General features: G+C 29.7%; 1 protein-coding gene across 10 annotated transcripts in view; it reads right to left on the reverse strand.

The window, feature by feature from the left end:
- The window catches only part of LOC129941766 (rab11 family-interacting protein 3), a 248,386-nt gene continuing 224,164 nt past the window's right edge, over nt 1-24,222 (reverse strand). For 4 of the 10 annotated variants that reach the window (XM_056050489.1, XM_056050491.1, XM_056050488.1 and 1 more), the window contains 5 exons: nt 9,405-9,530; nt 4,980-5,433; nt 4,427-4,554; nt 4,069-4,107; nt 1-1,228 (listed from right to left, as the gene is read on the reverse strand). In XM_056050489.1, the coding sequence (XP_055906464.1) occupies nt 1,091-1,228; nt 4,069-4,107; nt 4,427-4,554; nt 4,980-5,433; nt 9,405-9,530 (885 nt within the window). In that variant the 3' untranslated portion in view covers nt 1-1,090. Of the gene's footprint in view, nt 1,229-4,068; nt 4,108-4,426; nt 4,555-4,979; nt 5,434-9,404; nt 9,531-9,643; nt 10,703-16,277; nt 17,226-24,222 lie in introns of those variants that run through there. The other 6 variants (XM_056050486.1, XM_056050485.1, XM_056050484.1 and 3 more) reach the window with 4 other exon arrangements.

Below are 24,222 nucleotides of genomic sequence, written 5' to 3' on the forward strand. Positions count from 1 at the left end.
TTTTTATTTTTTTTTGGAAAACATTCCTCAAACTAAAGTTTAAGCAACAATCAAAAGGTTACAAATCTTCTATGGGTTCTCAAGAACCATTTGTAGTAGATTATTTGTTTGAATTAAAGAAATGTGGCTACTTTTACACGTTAGCGTACAAGATCATGAATCTATGGTCTGGTAAAAATGGCTCCCAATGAATTGGCACCCACTTTGTTACGAAATTGAGGGATCAGCTATACCAAGAAGTCCCCACATCCAAGTTAAAAACTTAAGGTAACTGACAAAATTGTAAGCTTTTTAGCTAACCTTGAAAATTGCAAGATCATCGTAATAAGAAAAGTTGGGATGTTAAAATTTCGAGTCTCATACACAAATATGTAACAAATATTTCAATTCAATTTTATAAATAAACTATATCATGGTATTTTTGCTTTAAATATTTAAACGAAGTAACGATTGCGCGCGTTACAAAATAATATTAAAATTATTTTAAGCAATATTATTATAATTTTAGTTTTTATTTAATTTAAAAATGTATCTTACTTTTAACAAACAAAGAAAAGAAAAACATACAAATTATATTTAACTACAAAGCTAACTACAAATATTGTAAAACAATTTAAATGAATATATTTTTTTAATTGTTAATAAGGCATTTTATGAATGAATTTGTTGTTTTATTTTGTTTTAAATATTATAACTACATGCAGGTATAAAAATTAATTATTCAACGACACAAAATATTGTTGTTGCGCCTAAGAAAATTCCATCTAAACATTTGTAACAAATATTGTTGTTGTTTTTTTTTTCTTTTTGAAACCTTAAAAACTATATCAATAACAAATTATAGTTTTTTTTGTATAATGCAAATTTAATTAGTTTTTGTTTGTATGTCAATTATTTTATGAAATTATATATTTTTTGACATTATTATTTGTGAAATTTTTAATGAAGTGAGATTTTTTTTTTCTGTTTAGTTATTTGATTTTATTTATAAGTATATAATACAATTAATTTATTTCTAATAACTTTTGTTTAAAAATTTAGTTTTACTTAGAAATAAGTTGTTGTTTGTTTAAATTATTAAATTTATTAATTAATTTTGCGCACTCCGATCAATTGGTTTCACTTCCAATAATTGTGGATAGTTTTCAACAATGTTAAGCAGGATGGTATCGATGTAATGTTTGAGTCGCGTATTTTCATCTTCTTTTTCTTGGAAGGCTTGTTGAAGCTAAAATGAAAAATAAGAATACAAATTAATGAGTTTTAAGATATAAGAAAATAAATTGAGGAAAATTAATAAAACAAAATGCTTAAAAGTAAACCATCAAAGTTTTTATTATTTATACAATTTTAATACAATAACAGGCAGGGCATCCATTTGAATATTGTGTTAAAAATTAGGAACATTTTTTAGCAAAATAAAAGTATAACAAAAGTTAAAAAAGGAAGAAGACCAATATAAAGAAAACGCATTTGACCAAAAAAAGTCTCAAAACATCTGTACATTGTAACCTGATGGTCATTTTCATACACGAAACAAAATGGCCCAATGACCATAATTATTGGGTTTATGGTTTACACTTAACTAAAAACGCACATTTGTTGTTAGCGATATCGTTTTTAATCAAATCTAACTTATTTCCTTTCTAGTTTGACAAGGAACCCTTTTACAAAATACATCAAATGGAATTGTGTACAAAATTAATCAATCATAGAGTAATAAAGTTCAGCTTTTAGTTGAATAAAAAAGAAGAAGAATTGTCATCTTGACATAAGAAGACTTAACTTCAAAGTTAGGGTGCCTTAATTGTTTAGCAGCTGGCCATTCAGATTCTAGAAACTTGCCTAACGTTCAAGTCCCTTAGGTCGTCTGAACTGGCCCAATGTAGATTATTTGTTTGAGTTCACCGCAATGAAGATTTTAGGTCTGTTTTGTTATACTTAAATTCTATAATATGTCATTTAGAATAACTCGGAGTTTTGAGCAGAGTCACGCTCATCATTTGGTCTTTGTTTTCAGAAAATAAAAGAAATAAAACATGCAAATTATTAATACTATTTTCAAGAGAACATAGAACCGTCAAAAAATTATTCAAATTGTAATTTGACAAAAATATCAATATATTGTACAGAAACCAAAATTTGACACTAAAGCTTTTTCATTGATTACAAAGAACGTTCGCAATGAAAGTTCAAACTTGCATGGGTTTAAATTTATTTTTGAAGCATTCCAAAGTTTAAAACTATTGTTTAAAATCAAAAGACAGTTTAGTCAATTTTAAATGATCCAAGCACATTATATAGGCTTTTCGCACCAAACCCAAAACCTGGTTTTCGCGACATTATCGGTTTTTACCGAAAACCTCGAAAAATTAAGTCTTCCCATACACTATTCGTAGGCAACAAGTTTTCGTTAACAATGGGGTATATTCACAGATGTTCGTTAAACTCTTGCTAAGTTGTTATTAATCAAGTCCAGAGTTTAGGCTATTCATAAATAAATTTAAACCTAAGTTTAGGGCTTAATCTGAGGTTTAACTTTAAACATAGAAATTGCTGTGTTTAAGTTGTTATTATCAGAACTAAATGTCATATTTGATTTTTGTTTGTGAATTGAAAAGCTGAAATTATATCAAATATCAAATAAAAATATCGATTGATACCACAATTGAAGAAGATATGGATTTCTTTGAGGAGTTTATGTTAGTAGCAGTTCAAAAATGAACTAAACAAACCTTTCGAAACATTCAGCGCTCAATTAAATGCAAACAAAACAGCTGATGGTTGCTGTTAAAACAAATATTTTACTTTGATAGTTTTTAAATTTTGTTCAAAAGAACCACAACTGTAGTTTTAATTTAAATAAAATAGTATAATTAATTAAAATTACAATTTGGCTGTCGTAAGTAATATTAAACTGTAAGGTACGTACGAGGACGTAAAGAAAAATAAAGTATTTGAATTAGAGCAACAAAAGGTTTTTCTGTTGAAAGAATTTCTGGACGACACAAAAGTTTAATGTTTAACGAAAATATTTTGAAAATACTTTATTTTGTTATGTTGTTAAATTCAATTTCAATTGACATGATCTAAACTTTTACTAACAAATCGATGACAGTCGAGTCGATGTTGCAGAAATTGAAATGTCAAACGAAAACGTGTAAGTATTCAGTGTGAACGATTTTTAGGGTTTTTAAAACTTTTTGCCGAAAACTCGGTTTTGTGTTTGGTGTGAAAAGACTATTACTGTCTCCACATTTGATTTCCTATATCAACACGAATTCTGAATTTCTGACATTGAAATTAAAAGATTCGTTTTACAAATTTAGGTTTGTTTGATTCGAGTTTGTTCACGGGCTGTCACTGTTTAGACGCACTATTCAGTTGCTCAGTTTTTATGATAGTATTTTACTAGCAAGCAACAGAGATACCATTTTGGAATAGTTAGATAGTTAATTTCCAATTATTTACGCTTTTCTCTTAAGGAGAGGATGTTAAAAATGTTGGGCCTTCATTTCTAGTTAAAGCAAATGCGCTATTTTAGATCAATTCCGATTTAATTACGAGTCTTTTTATTTTTAGTCCAGTTCTTAGATAAATTGTTCAAACCTCGAAGTTTGTTAAAATTAATTATTTTTTTTAAATGAAAGTTCCCAATTAGTGTAACAATGCAATGAGTCAAAAGGAAAGGAAAAATGGTAAGTTTAAAACATTCTTAATTTATTGTGGAACCCTTACTTTTAGTCTCCAGGTTTTTAATGTTTTTATTTAGAAAAAAAGTTTAAAAATATATTAAAAAATAAAAAATACAAAAACATAAGCAAAAAAGTGATCCGTGCAATAAAAAGTGGCGCAAATTAAATATTATTTGATTCCAAAGAATTAAAAACCAAAAATTAGATCCTTAAAACTATTGTGTTTGCTTATTTTAATAGTAAATTATATACAAGCTTTTGTGTAGCAGTTTATTTAAAAATAAATGAAGTTTTGTTAATGAGTATAGAAAGCCTTGTTTTTTTTTGTTTTTAATAAAGAATCAAAAAATTGCACCATCCCAATTATTATTACCTGGCTCAATGATGCCATTGTGGCTGAATCCACAGAGTCCTGTAAAAATAAATAATATTACGTGTTGTATAATAAAAAAAATAAAGCAATTTTTGTTTTATTTTTCTTTGAATTGTGATTTTTATATGGTGAGTATTTTAATGGTGAATTTATACTAAGCATTTTTGGTGAATAAAAAAAAAGAAACAAAATTATAAAAGAAAAAACAAAAAGATGACTACCGCCCGCTGCCATTTGCTTTTCTTTTTCATTTTTCCACGATGGAAGTGTTCTACGCCCCCGTGTATAAAAATAAAATCATGCTCTACCAAAAAAGAGGAAATCTCTCGTTGAAGAAAATCTATAAATTTAAACTAACCTGCGTCTGAGACATTTCTTCCAGTTCTTGTGCCAAACTATTTAAAGTGCCATTTAGAAGATGTCTTCCTTCTTCAACGCCACGTGTCAAAACTGCTGCTTGAAGTTCTTCATTTTGTTCCTCGAGAGCTGATTGTAAATACAAAAGATTTATTAAAACATACTTGATAAGATTTTCTCAAAATATACGCATGATTTGATAGCCATTTTTTAAGATAGAAAATTGTAAACACCCCTTTAGCAATTTAATTTGTGACAGTTCACTGTATTTTCATCATGTTTAAGTTTTGTTTTCTTTGAAATGCTGTAAATTAATTGATTTTAAATCCTAAACCCTGTCAAATTGATTTTGTATATGAATTTGAAAGGATTTTAACCAAAAAATGCACAGCAAGTCAGAGAAATACAAACTAAAAAAAGACAAATTGCTATCCAATGTTTCAAAAACTGTCAAATTGTTTATGGGATTTCCAACACTTTACTACATGGAAAATGGCTGTTAATTCAAATTTCGTTTTAATTTTGAGAATTCTTTTTTTAAATTACAAACTCACATTTGTTTTGTATTCTTAATTCATCTAACTCCTGATGCAGTTCTTCCAGTCTTAATGCCTCTGGTGATGTACTTGGCATTGCTGGTCCAGTTTCTGAACGCAATCGCTCAAGTTCGCGGCTCATCTCAACCATTAGATCTTCTGAAGCTTTCTTCTCTTGCTCATATTTACGTTCAAGCAATTTAGCATTGCTTAAGTCTTGTTGCAAGGCCATAATACTATCACGTGCAAGTTCTAATTTTTCTTCCGTATTATGTAGATCACTAGCTTGTTTGTCACATAATACACGTAATCTTTGTGCTTCTTCCCTCAAGGCATTCGCCTCGATCTCAATGGTTCTTATTTTAATTTGGCAATTTTCATTTTGTAAAGCGGCTTCACGCTCATGCCGAGCTAGAAGTTCACGATGGCGTTTTTGTTCTTCGGCTAACCGTTCTTCGGCACGAAGTTCCGACTAAAAAATAAACAAAAATAAATTAATGAACTATAAAAAAATTAACTTAACTTCGAAATTATTGAATGTAAGTAAATTCCAAATTGTAACAATAAATAGTTTTAAGAAATTAAACATCAAATGTAAATTAATAAATACGAAAAATATATGTTTGCCCGGAAACTCGGGTGTACACGTGATTAGTATTATATGAACAAATAAAAAGTTATTAAATCATTTCCGATATTAAAGATTTTCAAAAAAAAAAACATCAGCATTCACTCTTAATTTCGATTACATTCTTGCTTTGAACCTTCTGACTATAATTTGTTGATAAACCGTTGATGCTTCGGGCACGAAATGGAAATTCTATATTATTAAAATAAATTTAAAACAAAAATACTTTGAACGAGCCTCAGATACAACTTCTTTTAAAATGTGCAATTTTAAGCACTTCGAGTGTTGGGAAAATATCAAAGCATTAAAGAGGTTCTTCAAAAATAAAACACAAAACGAGTAAAGTATTTTACATTCTTGATGTGTGACTCAGAAAAGAGTGTCCACATTTACTTGAGAGTATACGTCTGACATTTAACATAAAGGAAACTAATGGGAATTAATGGAAGTATATCGGCTAAATTGTTTGAAGGCGGGGAGGGTCTAAATGAAACTGGATATTTTGTTTTGGTGCCATGTCTTAAATCTTTTATTTATTATTCAGTTGATTATGCCAAATCATCATGGCAAGTTACACGATTGAACAGCACGTTCAAATGATTAAACATTATTATCAAATGAGTGTTCGCTAATGCAAACTTTGCGCGCATTGCGCTCACTTTACGGTAGACTCGGTGGCCCTGCACAGTCGACTCTTGAGCGTTTGATGGCAAAATTTGAGACGAACGGTTCAGTAAACATTTAGCCAATACCCGTACGTTCAAGGAACGCAAGTTAAGCCGAAAGTGCACAGCAGAACCCAAGGCAGTCTATTTCTTGTAGTGCTGAAGAACTCGGTCTTTCACACATTTCAACTTGAAGAATTTTGCATCAGGACTTGGGCAAAATTCTTCAAGTTGACCCGTACAAGATCCAACTGACCTAGGAGCTCAAAGTTAATGGCCATTAATAACGCCGTTTGTTCGGTGACTGGGCTTTGAATCATTTGGAAGAGAACCCCAATTTTGGCCGAAAAATGATCTTTAGTGATGAGGGGCATTTTTCGATGAATGGCTGTGTTACCAAGCAAAATTTCCGTCTGTAGGACGACGCCAACCGACGCGATGTTCACAGATAATGCATCCTGAAAAAGTTAGTATTTGATGTGAATAATGGGCCTAATTGGTCAGTACATTTTTAAAAACGATGTTAGTGCGGGGATCACCGTCAACACCGAGTTCTACACAACGATGGTAGCTAATTTCTTAATTGAAACAAAATTGAACCATATGAAACTAGAAGACATGTGGTTCCACCAATACGGCGCGGCGCTACGTGCCACCCAGCAAACGCCACGACATCTACCCGCCCTTGTTGAAAAACCCTATAGAAATAACAACGAACGACATGGAGTAAAGTTCCGGTTTAAAAAAGTAGGCTAACGCCTCCATTTTAAACTTTTGAAAAGAAGTGTTTTTATTCATGCGGTTTTTATTAACTAAATTATAAAAATTGGGTACACAGCTCTTTTTGGATTTTCTCAAGTGTAAATGCAACAGTTTTAAATTTTTATTATTTGAATCGAATTTGAGGGTTTTCAACAAACTCAATTATTAAAACTTCTCTAAATTTTTTGCAGTAATGATTTTCAAAAAATATTTGACAACCTTTTAGATATCTCAAAAAATGTTTTATTGGTTTTCCAAGGAAATGGATCATTTATCTCTTTTACTATTGTTTGAGCTGCTCGTACTACGCAAACATCGGTCCAATGTAACACTCGCTGTATCGGTATCCTCTGTGACTTGTTGAAACAATCAACTAATATAAAGTCCTAGGTCTTGAATTTGACTTAAAAAATAACATACAAAAAGTTAGACGTATCGTGACGTTAGTTTTTCGAAAAACGTTCGCATTAAAGTCTTGGCATTCGAATTTTTCGGTAAAGGAAGCCGTTGGGATAAAAAAATACGTGATAAAAGTTGCTTTCTAAAATGTCGTCAATAACTCTGAATTCTGGATGTAAAAATTTTTGACTTGAAATAAAATACAAAAATAGTAATTTTCAGTTTATCAGTGGAATTTCATTTAAAAAAAATATTTAAAACTCGATCATAACTGGAAAACGGATTAAAATCATTTTTGAGTTCTAGGAATTTTATATCTCGGTTGAATGGAGCTGAATTATTTTTGATTATTTTTGTAGCACCCCGTAGATAGTTCTGACTCAAAATACTGACATTTTACAAACAGCATTTAAAAACAAACTGTCAAGGTTCGATGGAGCGGACATTTATTTTAGGATTTGGTTTTTTTATTCTCAATATTTTTCGAAATAAAAATTATGTTTTATTGGATTTCGTTTAAGATTTGTGAATTTAAAATTATTCTTTTTTGATAAATGTGCAGATGTAGATTATGCACATATACTAGTTTTGAAATGAACGTTTTACTTGAATCAAGATCAAAAGAAATTGGTTTTCAGTCCTGCAATCTCTAAAATATCATATGACGCATGCAATTTAAATGCTAGAAAGTAGTTTCAAGAAATCGTGTGTTCAGTAGATTTAGTCTAAAGATTATTGTAGAGATGAAAAACGCAACAATATTCATAAAAGTTTAGTATTTTTAAATATTTCTTCAGGTGTACATAATATCGAAACGGCCGTTTTGTCTTCTTTAAACAGATTTTTTTTACACTTTTATCATGTAATGTTGCCCATATGAATATTGATTATTTTGGATTTGATTTTATTTCTCCACATATTTTAAATAGCTCTTATGTTAGACTCAATGCATAGTCGTGGTTATTATAAATGCTCTCAATATTTCATTTAAAAAATATGTGAAAATAAAATAAAGCGCAAGAAAAGTTAAAAGTTTAATGGGTTTAAATTTTATTTTACTATTGGATGTCACAACAGTTCTTGGAGAATTAGGGCCTTGTGACTTACAACTCCCAACCATTCCTGTGTGCGAGTTATGTTGTCAGGTATGGAGGGGACCAACAGTTTTAACGATTCCGAACTTTTTTATTTGAGAAAGCACTTTTCATGACAAGAATTACTCTTGGAGAATTTGTCAATTCCACGCAACAGGCAGTACCAGTAAAAACAACTTTAGATGGCATAGGCAGGGATCGAACCAAGACCTCTGGTATGCCAGTTCATAGTACTAACTACAAAAATGACGCTTTTTAAAGAAGTTAAAACAGTGTTAAGTCGAGCTCTAATATCCTAGAGCACCAAAATTGAGGGTTCTATTTCAAACTGAGATCCAAATCAGAGTTCTAGCGCTTGAAAAGTTGATGAAGAAATGAGTTTGAAATTAATCGAGTTCTATAGCTTTAGCTTGACTAAATGTCAAGAAATTCTCGTAAAATAACATGTTCATACAATTTTGACATTTAGGGTTTGGTTATCTCAAGCATTGAATTAAAAGAACAAATCGAGTGGAAACATTTCCATATTTTTTAAGAATTTTAAATACGAGTTTAGTGTATTTTTGAGATAACGATGTAATAACTCTCTTGGAAAAATTCACATTTTTAAATTGACTGCTCGCCGGCTTAGCCTCTAGTCCGAATGCACTGAAAGGAATGTATTAACAATTTTGTCATCATTGTATTTGTTTTTAAAACTTGAGCTATTGAAGGGAATAACTCTAGCTGTTTTAAATAAACAACATAAATAAGTACGGCGTAGACGTGTCTTTTAATTTTATTGAGTCAATGATTTTTGACCAAAAAAAAAAGGCAAAATGTCAAAACGTTAGTACAATACAACAATCAACAAAGTAAACAAATAAATTAATAAACAACCATAACTCAAACTTACCTCTCTAAACTGCTCCTCGAGCATATGGTACCGAGTCTGTAGTACTGCATACTCTGTTTTTGTACGCGTTGTTCTGTCTGTTTGTGTATCTGCCAAGTCTGTAACTTGTCGCTGCAACAATTCCAACTGAAATGAAATTAAAAAAAATACCAACATTAATTTAATTTTATATTTGATTTTTGTGTGCATGGAATAAATAAAAAAAAATTTAAAATGTCAACAAAAATGAACTAACTAACACAAGAATTCTTCAATTGACGTATATCATCCAAAAGATCGTCAACATCCATTGAACGTTTAAGATACATTTGCGCCAGCAAAATTTGGTTTCTCTCGTTAAACAAAAATAACAACAACAAAAACACTAAAAATTTACATAGCAAAGATCCAATGCATAGATGAAGCTATAAATGGTTGTTGTTGTAAACGTTGATGTTAAACCCCGCACACAATCGGTATTCGCAAGTTTACATTGCCTCGTTATGTACACAAAATATTTGTGGAAAAAAAAACTCAAAAAACTGGTGCTCCGGGCGTTACAAAAGAAGATTCATGCGCGAAATACAACCATGAGTCGTTCAGTCCGTTGTTCTCTCACAGCAACTGATCGTCCGTCACCGTCACCGCGAACTCACCACCACTCACCAATATGTGCATTCGATTGTTGTTATATTGGCTGAGCTTGCAGATACTTTTTTTTCGAACGTTTAATTAAGTACAATATTTTTTCATATTCTAATCAGCAAAGTGATTCATATAAAACATTTTATTCGCCATCCAAACATAGAACGGAACGCGAAGCGAAACGCGGCGAAGCACCCACGAACCCCGATAAAGCGTTCATCAGTCGCGTCGAAGTTGTTGTCTCATTCGCTTGATGTAGCCTCGGTGTAAGTCGTTGAATCGATAGGGAATTTTTAGGTCAATTGAACTTTTTCGGTCACTATAGATACATAAAATATATTGATATGTCAATTTAACGGTTAAATTCTATGTAATATGGCGGCGGATATCGAAAGCGACAACACAATGACGTAAGTAGAGACACGCTTCTTCAACTGTCGCTCTCCAATGGTCTACTGAGGAGCAGGCCGATCATTATTCTAAGACGATGCCGCTGTATGTCGCTGCGGACCGCTACGCTGCGCCGCCACCTCACTCACCGGTCGGTCCACGGAAAGTTCTATTTCCGCACTCCATTCTAAAAACAACGAAAAACAAAGTTCCAAGTAACGAAAACTTGGAGAAATATGGGAATGGGGATTTGAAGAATGTGCTATAGCCCGAGAATATTTCTCCTTTAAAAGAGCTCATCGTCGTCGTGTGGTCACACGTCTATACGTGTATTAAGACTTTTTCGGAGCGCGTAAATCCGTTTACATCTTTTGTATAGCCCCCAGGTCCAGAGTTTGGTGTAATAATTTTATTATATTAAGTGCTGCCCTTCTAACGGATGCGCAAGCACATCAACACATATTATTGTGTTAGGTACTTAAATTCGAGACCACTTATTTCGTAATGTGCATAAATATAATAATTATTATTAAACTTGGATCACAAATATATACGTAAAGAATGAAAACAAAAAGAACGTGTTTTATTTTAAGTCACCAAGCAACTTAGGTTGTTTTGTTTTGGCAACAAAAATGGCTGTTAAGTAGAAGACATGATTTGTTTTTGATGAGAAGACCGACCGACACGTTAATGTAAATATTTTGTCATGACGAGAATAGATTTTAGTGCGAGTTACATTTTTACATGAGAAAAAACATATGTCCGATATGTCGTATGTTTTTTGTTTTCCGCCGCCGCTGCAGGCGCTGCCGGTGTCTTATGGTTATGGTAGATAGAAATTTTGAAGTTTCGTTGTGTTAAATATAAAACTTGTCAAAATGACAGACAGATAACGAGTGGTGTCTGGTGAATATTGTAACGAAAGACAGGTTCTCCCTTTTAAATGGGTGAATGGTCTTCTATCACCTTTTGATATTATTTAAATGATCATATCATCATCAAGCATAAAATTATTTTGGTTTTACGTTTCAGTTTTCGTAAATATGTATAATTTTTTTAATTTTTATTTTGGCTTGTTTGAAAGTTTGAGAGAGGAGAGAAATTCAAAATTGTTAGAATTTGTTTTTGTTTTCTTTTCTCCTAAGATTATTGAGCGATATACTATTTTGCGAGAGCATAATATTTATAAGATATTTTATGCTTGTTAAATTTAGACTGATACAGTAAAACCTAGATATATGCGTTATGGAATAGGTCTGTTTGATTACTTTATTTCATATAAAGTTTCACAATAATTTTTTAAATGTACCTACATCGATTCACAGGAGTTCAAATTTAAAATATTAAATTTATAAAATTGGTAAAAAATCACAGTTTAGGGCAGGCACTTACTTAAGAGTAAGTGTAAATAAAGGGCTATGTTAAAAAACTGTTTTTTCTGTAGATAAGTGGTTTTCAAGAAAAAATTAAACGCATACAATTTGATGCCATGGACAAGCTTTATTATAAAGATTATGGCTTGACATTATGTTTTAAAAATTATGTCGTACCACCTTACTGGATGGCTCGCAGTAATTCCAGCCAAGAAGCCCAATTAAAGACCTCTTTGGGGCCGTATGACAGCAATAACGAGATTAATATACATTGCCAAGGCTTCAATACTTTTTGGACTTATCTTTATAGACAAGCGACTTCACAATACAAAATAACGGCCAGCGGTGTTAATTCGTACGATCTTGGAGACCATGACATATGTAGGCCCACATCGCGAGACAACGCGCTTACCAAAAGTTTTCTTCAATAAATTGATACGTCGCACGAACCAAACCATTATTTTGGTATTAAATTTGGAGGATTTGCAAACGTTGTTTATGACTTAGTCTATTCATTATGAAAATGCAAACCAAACTGCGTATAAATCAAGTGACAGCTGTCAAAAAGACCAACTCCAAAAAAAGTATTGCCACACACTTAAGAAAAACACATTGGCGCAACATTTTAAACGATTTAGTAAAATGTCAAGGAAATTTTTTAACTATTTACTTAGCTTGAAAGATGATTTACCTAATTTTTAACGATTTTAACACTTTACTATCTCTAAACAATTTGCTAAAAATAAAATCAAGGAGTGGCTACTTTAAATTTTAGCAATTTGATAAATCCATATGACATCTGTACAAGAGCAGTGAATGAAATGTTCGAGTCTACATTTACGAATTCCAATAATTAATAGTTCCGTTTAAGCGTACTTGTTTTATTTATTTCCAAGAACTGTCACTTTTTAGACATTTCTGGATGTTCGTTTTTTTCATAAAAGGCAATTAGAAATTCACTAGTTACCGAAACGAATAGAAAGGTTTATAAATTTGAACTCGTTTAGTAAATTGCTAACTAGAAAGTTGTTAGACCGTTAACAATATATTGTTTAAGCCTAGTTGCTTTGTTTATTTTCACGAACTGTCACTTTTTAGACATTTTTGGATGCTCGTTTTTCAAAAAGGAAAAAGAAAGGTTTGCAAATTTGGACTCCTTAAGTAAATTGCTAACTAGCAAGTTGTTAAACCCTTAACAATAGATCCGTTTAAAAGTATGCGCCCTTAAATTTTACAAACTTCTTAAAAAATTACACAAAGACAAATTCTAAAAACAATGAAGCAAATTTAATTTATGGGTCCATTTAAGTTTATTTCCACTAGTTGTCACTTTTTAGACACGTTTGGGTGCTCGATTTTCAATAAAAGGAAATTAGTAATTTACTAGTTTGCGAAACGAAAAGAAAGGTTTGCAAATTTGAACTCCTTAAGTAAATTGCTAACTAGTAAGTTATTAAACGCTCAACAATAGATCGTTTAAAATAATGCGCCCTTAATTTTACAATATTCTTAAAAAATTATAAAAAGAAAAATTCGAAAAATAATGGAGACAAATTCTAATTTAATTGCTGAGCAATTGAAAAAATATATAGTAATTTACTCGATATTAAGAACCGAGTATCAAATGTCAAAAACTCAGAAGTCATATGGATTTAAACATTTTGTGATTTAACTTAAGTAGAATTTTGAGAGGTAGTAAAATGCTGAATAGGTTTAAAATAATGAAAATCATGTTTCTAGCTTAATGATTTACTGATTTGAACTGATTTTTATCATTTGACAATACCATTTTTAAAAGCTTTTTAAACTCAAAAGTAGTTTTTAATGTTATCAGATCTCCTTCTTTCCAACACTTCTAAACGCATTTTCCAAAACCAAAAAGAGTTGCCATCTATTGGACTTTTAAAAGCGAAATAAATTGAAACTAATTCAGATGTTGAACATCTAGTTTCTTATTTACCCTCATTAACTCAAACCTTAAGAATTTTCACATTTATTCTTCTAATATAAGCTCTAGTGGTATTGGCTGTAACGTCTGTAAGATTTTGAAGGTAAACAAAAAAAAAAATAATAAAACAAGTAAATTTTTACTTTAAATATTTTCCATATTACAAAATTTACTTCCTGTTAAAAAAAAACTACGCAACGACTTACAGAATATAAAATTATCGTTGTACGCTGGAAGTTATGCATCCGGTTGGCAGCACAGAGCTTACAAACAAATTACGATAAGAAGAAAACTGTATATTAATAGTATGATGTAAGTATTTTACATGCCTTATCAACAGTTTGAGTTAATAAAGGCTAATTGCATCACACTGATATAATCTTTATTTAATAATTTATTTAAAAAAAATCTACATTAATTCAATAAAGACTAAGGGACTTTTAAAAAAGGCAAGGAGGTCTATGGGAAGTCTTAGAGAAAATGCTGGTTTCGAAGAAAATTTTTTGTTTAATTGCAAATTTTCCTCAAAAATTTTACGGAATCAATTGAAAAACAGCGACTTCTTTGAAATAAATTCATGCATTAGAACTTTTAGATGTAATCCGGTGGTCTAGTAGAAAAAGTAGTTAAGTTTCAGCCAATAAATGTTTTTAATAAGGTTTATAGCCTTTATGTACATAAAATTAGACCATTTTTCACTATGCAGAATAAATTCAACAACCTAAATAGATGGATTTCTTCTAATAGGAGGTTTCGATTTGATATTAAAATCTTCTATTGCAAGAATGTGAACTGTGACTGCAAAATGTAAACCATTTTTGTAGTGAATTTTAACAACTTCAAGTAATTTTGAGGTGTGTATCGTTGTATTTTTAATAAAGACGTAATTTTAAGGCATCAAATATCAAAAGATGACAGTTTCAAATTATTACATCTGTCAAAATAGTGAGCCATTTAAAATGAAACCTCTTATTGGAAACCGTTGTGTAGGTAAGGTACATAACGTATTACAATACCACCCTTATTTAGTTGCCTTAAAGTTGTTCACACTTATTTTTTTTTCTACAACAAATTCAATCTAAAGCTGTATACCTGCTTCGATATGAAATAAACCACCTAGTTTAATTTTATTGATTTTATATCGTATAAGTTTATACTCACTGATTTATTTGCATGTACTTCAATTTTTGTGTATTCAAGTTCTTAGACTACTTATAGGTCTGTAAGGAAAGACCTTGAATATAGTTTTGTATAGAATAACCAATTGCTTGTATCGATTTAACAGACAGTTTTTTTTTTTACCGTGAAAAATTTATAATGAATTTCTACTTGTACAAAAGTGCGGAAAGTACATGACATTTAGAAAGCAAGCTGACATAATGAAGAAAGAAAATAAACAATTTAGTTGATTTCTAATAAATATCAATATGTTGCCATTGAATTTTATTTCAGCACTTAAAAACTCCTTCAAATCTTTAAGTTTTTTGAACTAATTGCTTTTGGAGTAAAAGTTAAATAAAATACAAATATTTTCAAGCAATACTGATTTTTCAAGAAGAGTTTTCAATTTGAACAATCTTTCATTTTGGCAGACGTCACTTTTAAATTTGTCATTCACCACAAATTAAAATAAGACACGCTTTAACAACCCACTGAAATTGTTAGAATTTACTGAAACAATGGTAAACATTTTTCTGAACGTAGTATTCTTGGAAGAAGTGATTACAATTGTCACTGAGACTTTATGATTTAACACACTTTGATTGGAAAATCCTATCCTAAGCATACTAACTATTTGTTTAAAACAGGATCTCATTTATGACTTAAAAAAATTCTATATTATAAATTACCATAACTCCACGATTCAATGTTAGAATTTGAAAACCATTTCAAATTAAACGAGCATTTGAAATGAGGCCTGAAAAAAAGTTGTTACAATGTTTTCAAAAAGATGAAAATTTGGAAGTTTTACACTTCAATTTTTTTGTTCGAATTCTTCAATAAAACTTTCTTCATAATTGAAAAAGTTGAAATATTATTTTAACAGTTTTAAGCCGAATCCAAATGGCTTATTAAAGAAAGTACTTTTCATGATAAGAATTACTCTTGGAAAATTTGCCAATTTCTCGAAAGAGACAATACCCTGCACAGGCAGGGATTGAACTCAAGATCTGTGGCATGACAGTCCTACGCACTAAACAGTACGACAAGCGTGCTACTATAATTTTGGAAAGGTTGTTAAAAAAGTTACACTTTATCATCTTGTTGAATCCAACATTTTTAATATCAATTAACTGTTAAATTGGTTTGTAATTGAACACAAATTTAAATCAATTAATACTGTAATAGCTTATTTTTCACTTCTTAGATCAAAATATAAACATTTCTATAAAGTAATTTCCTGTTTATCAAAGGAAATACAAGCCCATTCAATCTTAAATAAACTTACATAGATTCGTTTGAGTACAAAATGTGAACATCTTTCTTCAAAGAACTAGAAAATCAAGCAAACCTGCGGGAAACAAAAATAAATGTTACCTGTTCATTGAGATTCTCGCACAGTTCAGCATTGATTCCATTCATCCTTCCACCAACTCCAACAACTCCGTCCTGCTGTCCACCAATACCGTTATTGTTATTGTTTTTCTCCGAAAAATCACACAACAGTTTGTTTTTAAAATTCTTCAGATTTTCCAACTTAAATCCGTTGGTATTGTTGTTATTTGGTTTGCAATTTAATTTGTTCGTTAAAGCTTCTAGATTAATTAGTTTACCATCTGTTCCGGCAGATGGCGATTCGTTAAATTTATTTTCGATAAACACCAACGAATTCGGACCTGACGAAACAATATCATCGAAATCGTTGGGATTCAAACTCAAAAATGTTTCCTGATCGATTAGGATCGGTTGTTTGCTGAAGTCACTTCCGTTCCAAGTTGAAGATGTTGTTGTCGTTGTTGGTGATGTAAAGTTGAGATTTAAATCTTCAAGACTTTCGGTACTGCCACGACATTGACTAGAATTTTTATCACTTAATCGATATTGTAAGTTACTGTTATTGTTGAGGGTGTTGTTATTTGGTGAGTTGTTGTTGTTCTGTGGAGAGCCGACAAATTCAAATTGGCCAGCCCACATATCATAGGCTAAGTCGATACTTTCGGGCTGGCTCGCCGGTTGGCTATTCATTTTTTGTATTAATTTTCAAAGTGTTTTTATTTTATGAATGAGTTTTTGTGTGTGTTGTTGAATTTATTGCACTTCTATTTTTATAATGTATTTTATGGCAAGAAAATAATAAAAATTTGCTTTAAATTTTTGTCAGTCACGCTTTTTTAGACGGAATATAGGTTTTTGTGTCATAACTTCATATTTGACAGCAAATTGGTTCCGCTGCGTTTAATCTCATATAAATATTGTCACTTCTTTTTTATTTGTTTTAATAGTTTGTCGTTGATGTTTCTTCTCGATGACTTGAATTTACGTCAGCTGAACATAGACGGAAGTTTTATGGTTCGATTAGTTTTGAGAATTTTCTCTTCTGGGTTTTGTTTTTCCTCATTACCACTCGTGAAGGGTAATTAAGAAAAACAAAATAAAAACTGTATGCGGTGGAATTACAAATTGTGGAATGTGGAGCACTACCACCTATTTTATTTTTTAATAAATGTACATAAGATGCCTAACTACGATCAGAGATACACTTTATTTGTCGTGAGATACATTTGGGTACATATCAGATAGCAATTGAGATACAAAAACAATGTTGCCAACTTGGTTTGATGATTCCTTTAGGTTAAGATGGAAGTGAGATGCATAATTTAGATACTTTTTTGTAAGGTTAAAAGAAATGAATTCAAAATGTTGTACAATCAACATGTTTCAACAGTAGTTGGCAACATTGTAGCTATGTTGTTATGTTGAAGTTGAATGCAAAAACTTCAGCAAAAACAAAAAAATCAAAAATATCTAACATTGCAATTTATTACACGATTCGAGTGTATCTATAGATACATCTATAATGGAACTTGAGTTACATTTTTGCGTTAGAGTTCAGCAGCGATACATACTCGATTGGTATCTATACAAGTGAAAGTTTAAAACTAATGTAAACATTATGGTTTGTTTTGTTTTGGATTGTTGTTATCATCAAAAGATGGATTTATGAGCCTTTACATGATTATATTATAATCATAAGTGACGACACAACAACAACGTCAGCGTCTGTCATCAGCAATTAAATTATTTATAATGTGATAATTTGAGAAGAGAGTTTATTTTCTATATAAGTGTATAGTTGATTACTTAGTTGTCGTTTGGTTTGCTATTTTGTAGTATATTTGATGGATAAATATTGTTGTTAGGTGAATATAAGTAGTTTAGATATACTCAAGTTGCATGGTTGTTACTTTAATGAATATATTTTTAATTGTATAATTAAAACAATAATACAAATTTTCACTATAGTGTATAAAATGTATACAGAATTTGATATAGAGAAGAGCAAACATTTGAAATGAATTTTTAATGCGAGTTCGATATATTGGAAAGCGAATTAAACACAAATTTAATTTAAATATTTATAGTAACGTGAAAGTTTAATTTGCAAAAATTAAAAACAATTATGAAAAAAAAATTAAATCAATTAAAGACAAGTTTATTTCGAAGTGAGGTAGACTTGATTGTGATTAAGAGGAGGAGGATTCAAAAAGGCCTTGCATATTAATTAAGTGTTGATGTATAATGGGTAAACAATAGCAAACATAACAACTAAGAAAATAATTCAATTTCAGATAATTTAGATATTATGCTGTGCAATTTTTAATTAGGTAGTTTATTATGAAATGAAATTACTGCATTGAAATATATGTAAATTGCAAAATTAATACACATGGACTTGGTCTTGAATTTTACTCAACAAAAGTTTTGATGTAGTGTTTTTCAATAGGAGGTTTAATTTTGAACTCCGATTTTTCAGCAGTTGTCACTATTGAAGTTATCATTTTTTAAATTACAACACATTGAAATTGTTATAATTCACTACAAAAATGAAAAAATGTTTTGTTATAAAAGCTCCTGACTGTATTATTGGCCTGATCACAATATGCCCATCGAGATCTTATGATTTTATACCTTTAGACTTTTTTTTGCATTGGGGCCACTTATAAGATTGGTGTAGACAATTGATCTTAATGATCAACAGGGTTTACATCATGACAATTAAATTGCACTTGTTCATTAGATTTGCAAGGCCTTAATTCAAATCCTACTTCAAAATTAATTGTTTACGTCAGGTTTTTGAGATATAACTTTTTAAAATTCGAAAAAAAAACTTATAAGGCTTCTTGAGGCAGTTTTTTTCAATACAATCCGTGATAGTTTTCTAAATCTATATTCCTTTTCTTCAATAATCAGTTGAAATATTTATATTATTTCCCACAATTTTCAAAAAATCCTCATAAGTTGAAAGATGTCACCGATTTTACAAAAATCTAAAAGAAATGCTTAAATGGTTTTCAACAGAAACAGGCAAAATGGTTTGAAAGTAAGTTTGGTTCTTGTAACGAATCTGCTGTCTAACATATTGAACTATATCAAGTTTTTAAAATATATTAAAAAATACAAAAATAATGTTTAAAGCGGGTATATTTGAAATTGTAGCAAACAGTAAAGTTTAGATTCAAAATCCAAGCCGTATTTTCAAAAACTTCATAAAGATTCAAATAAAGGGTCAGAACTAATTAGAATTTCTTTAAAATTAATTGAGATACTACAATACTTTAAATTGATTTGTACTTTTCAAAATCATCCTATAATTTATTGTTAAGAGATATTTTGAGTAAGGCTTAAAAAAAATATTTTTGGTTCTTTTTTGCAATTTTAAAAACATACATATTTTAAGGAGAAGCAGGTATGCGACCCACACTGATACCTTCCTATCCCGTCTGTCGATTTGTCGTGCTTAAAAGTTAGTTTTCGTTTTCGTGTTGGGTTAAAAAAGTTGTCAGTTGAATTATTTTTTAAAAACTTAAAATTACCAACAATAATTTTCATATAAAGAAATAGTTAAGTTCGAAAATCTAGATTTCTTAAATAGACTTTTAGTCGAAAGCAAATCTTAAACAATTTTAGTAGCATTTCTTAAATTTTTACAAATTGGATGAATTAAATTAATTTGAAAGATGTCAAGAACCGAGAATCAATTTTTAAAAAATGTGCGTACTATTATATTATTTTTTTTATGAAAAAACGGACCGTTGAATTTTCATAAAAAAATTACTGAATATCGAAAACAATATTTTCTGTGAAATAGAAAAGTTTGAAAACAATATTTTTAATTTTTGAAAAGCTATTTGAGTCGAAAATCAATTTTTACCAACTTTTATTAATTTTTTTGTTTGGGTTTTTATTTTTTGTAAAAAAACTGTCAAATCGATTTTTCTCAACATTTTCTGAATGTTGAAAACAATATTTCTTATAAGATAAAATTAGTTGAAAGCCATAATATCAAGTTTTTGAAAAGATACTTGAGTCGAAATTTAATTATTACCAACTTTGAGTAATTTTTTTAGTTTTTTATTTTTTATAAAAAAACTGTCAAGTCGATTTTTCTCAAAATTTTACCAGATGTTAGGAACGTTATTTTTTGCTGCACAAAATTGTTTTGGAGGTGAAATCATTTTTAATATTAAATTTTGAGGTGACAATTTTTTTTCAGTTTTTTCGATTTAGAAAAAAAAGTCTCTAGCGTCATTGGTCCGTGAGATATTTAGGTTTAACCAAAATATTCGCCTTTTTTTAACTGTTATGGTAAAAAAACACCCGCGCAATTTTCTTGAGACCCCATTCTGCATCTTTCAGCATTATTATCTGTGTAATAAAACATCTTTCTAAAAATCTTTTATTTCGACTACTTGAAATGTAAAAATTTTCAATTCGACAAATCGAGACCTTTACAATAACTTCATGTTAAGTTGAAACTTTGTGTGATAGACACATTTAAAGGTAAGATTCGAATTCATGATTCTTATCTTTGTGCAAGAAAAAAAAGAAAGGAATTTTGTCGACTAGTGAAGATTCAGGACCTTACAAATCTAATAAGATTCAGGAAAACAGCTACCGGGCAGGTATTTCGGCTATGAGCCCAGGTAATGCACATTGGTCCAGAGTTTCAGGTCATAAAGGAGGAAGTGGTTAGTCAAGAGATATTTTTTTCAATTTAAAGAGAAATGAATATTTTCCACATACGCCACAGTGTTTGTTTTGCTCTTTTAATATAAATTTATCCTAAATATTATTTACCTATGACCAAATTTAAAGTTCTTTATAACGAACTTCTTTATAATGTGATTCTCTCTATAGCGAATTTCATTCTGTTCCCCTTCCCCTTTAAAAACAACCCATACAAATTAGATACCTTTTAATGAAAGCAAAATGTTCTTTATAAAGAACCAATTTTTGGCCCCGAAAGCAAAATTGTTTTAAATAAAAAACTGTAAAATGTTTTAACAAAGCTGGGTTTGGTACTTTTAATAGTTGGTCCGATGAAGACTGAGTTCAATTAACAACGATAAGATCATTAATAATAGCTCTACCAAATGATGATTACCCTATTACATTTAAGGATTATGTTCTTAATATGAACTTCTCTTAAACAAACAAAAATGTCAATGTTATTACATCTGAGGAATAGGACTGACCAAATGACAATGCTGAAAACGAATTCATTCGAAAAACTCAACGATATTGACATAGCAATTGCATTTTATAATTTTGAAGTTTTATTAAAACAAGATATGAAACCTCTGATGATGCATAGTTTCGGCTATCATCATAATTGGAAGAAATTTGATATATTTTTAACTAAAAAATTAAAAGATGTAACTTCTTTAAAACCAATTATTTTTGTAGTTTAAATTTGTATTAACAAAAATGAATGTGTAACTTCTTTGTAACGAACCACTTTTGTGGTCCCTTAAAGGTTCGTTATAAGGACGTTTAACTGAAATAGAATTTAAAAAGGTTTTAACTAATCAAGCATCAAACGAGATTACATTTATAAATTTAGAAACTGAACTTTTTTAAGAAATTTTTTTTAAAACTCGATTCAAATTTAAGCCTGAAAATAGTCCTTTTTTCGAATTTTGAAAGTAAGCAGTTCAATTATTTGAGGATATCCCAAAAGAATTATTTTTTCATATGTTTAAATTGACATTTTTAAATTTTTTAAAATCTTTCATAAAACTCGGAAATATTTTACAATTTTTCAAAAAGACAAAAATATTTAATAATTGTTTTAAATAAAAAAAACTCAGGTGCGGCTAATTTAATTTTCAAACTTCCTTGGTTACTAGGAATTCCTTGGAGTAACATGTCAAATTAAATCATTTCAAATATATTTTTGTTTGTGTTGTAAAATAGGTCTTTTTCATTGAACTTTTTGTCCGTGTTTAAAGAAAATTCCAAACACAAGTGAAAACATTCATCTAAACATTTTATTTTGTTCTAATTTTCCAAAATTAACCTTCACACGTCATAAATAAATTATGAGGCCATCACCAACCAAAAAAAAAAAGAAACGAAAAATTCTCACCAATAAAATTGTTTGTCTTTTGAAAATTTATCGGTTTTCCAATTTCAAAAGAAAACAACATCTTGAAATATATTATTTAAAATTATTTATGAATATGCTTGCTTATACACACGACCACTCATCACCATCCATAGGTCAAAAATGAATCTTCTGGGAAATTGTTTTATCTTCATTTTTTCTTTTTTAATTTTAGTCTGACAAAAATGATGTTTGAGCAGGCGTTTATTTTAAAACCATGCATCATCATTTCGATCGAAGATGATGATGATGATGATTGTTGGAAAATTGCCGGAAATTTTAAATTGAAAAATAAGAAAAACAATTTATTTTGTTGTCTCTTCAAAAGCTTCATACATAGATAGAAACACCAGAAATAATTCTTTTTAAATGTGCGATTTATCGTCATCTGACATTTTATTATTAATTTAAACGATGAAATCAGAAGCAGTAAAATTTAAGTTTATTTTGCACAAGAAAAAATTGAAAGATTTTTGCAGATGTCGGTCAATGAAACATGGAACACAATGGGGTAGAATATCTAACAAATTTAAATTAAATTAATAAAAACCACTTATTCAAACATTTTAAAAATCTAAATTAATTTTCATAATTTTGAAGAAATTGAAGGATAGATTTTTGGGAGATTCTACGAAACTAAAATGTTCCACTGTAAAATATCAGACACAACAAAACGAGCACATTGAAAAGTCTCCTAGAACAGATAAATATTTAGATCATTTTTATATTTATGTATGGTTATACTTTGACATAGTAATTTTTATGATTATTTTCATTGCAAACATTCACTGTTTCCTTGCTCTTGCTCTGGTTTATAATAAGTTAAAAACTTGAAATGTGTGTTCGTTATGTGATTTTTGTTTATTCAAATAGTTTAAACAATTCAATAAATGACTTTTGAATTTGTTTCATATACAAAGAAAAAAAAGCTTTAAGATAAAACCAACATACAAATGTCTATAGAAATGTACGAGACCTTAAATTACCACAATTTTTGTAAGGCACTTTAAAGCAGTTAAGCCTTTTTCTTTTATTGTGATTTGAACAGAGAGAAAATTACATCTTTTGTTAAAATGTTTTCAATACAATTTTTTCTTCCTTAACTTAACTCAATTACAACGTGGCTATGGATAAAAAAAAAGGTTTATTGTATCTTTTATGAGTACTCAAGGGCAGAGTATACTTATAGGTATAAGCCCCCAACGAATGCACTTAAACACCCCAGTTATTATTCATAATAATAATCATAACACATAGGCACCGTTATGCATACACTAATATGAGAGCTCTTATTGTAATGTTATACAACATTTCTATTATTATACAATGAATTTAAGTTTTATAGTCATTGAAGCAATGCCAATTTGTATCTACGAGTATGAGATTGCATTTTGACAACAAAAATCTATATTAATGGTGTAAAGTCAGTTACAAACATAGGTATAGAATAAAAGTTTGGAAAATTGCCAAATTTTTGTACCAGGTGGAATTTGGAAGAATTGTTCATCATCTTTGTCACAATTATTAATCATCATCATATATGACAAATAATCTGATTTTTTTGTGTTGGAAAAAATTATAGCTATAAACTAGAAGAAAAAACAGTCTAGAGCAACAAAAATTGATTCACGAAGTTTTATGATTCTTGTCGACAACACATTCCAGCATTTCTTCTATAAAAACAATCAATTTAATTATCTTTTATGAAACACCTACAAATATTAAACCCATTTCAATGTTTTTTGTAAGGTGTTGTTCATATTATTCTATGCTTACCTTAGCGTATGTAATTTATTTCGGAAACGAGCACCAAATTTTAGGATTTGTTGCTTCCGATAATTTGGAGTAGGGTATCATAAGAAATATAAGACTAAT

The sequence above is a fragment of the Eupeodes corollae genome, chromosome 1 (genome assembly GCF_945859685.1).
Source record: "Eupeodes corollae chromosome 1, idEupCoro1.1, whole genome shotgun sequence".
NCBI classification, from domain to species: Eukaryota; Metazoa; Arthropoda; class Insecta; order Diptera; family Syrphidae; genus Eupeodes; species Eupeodes corollae.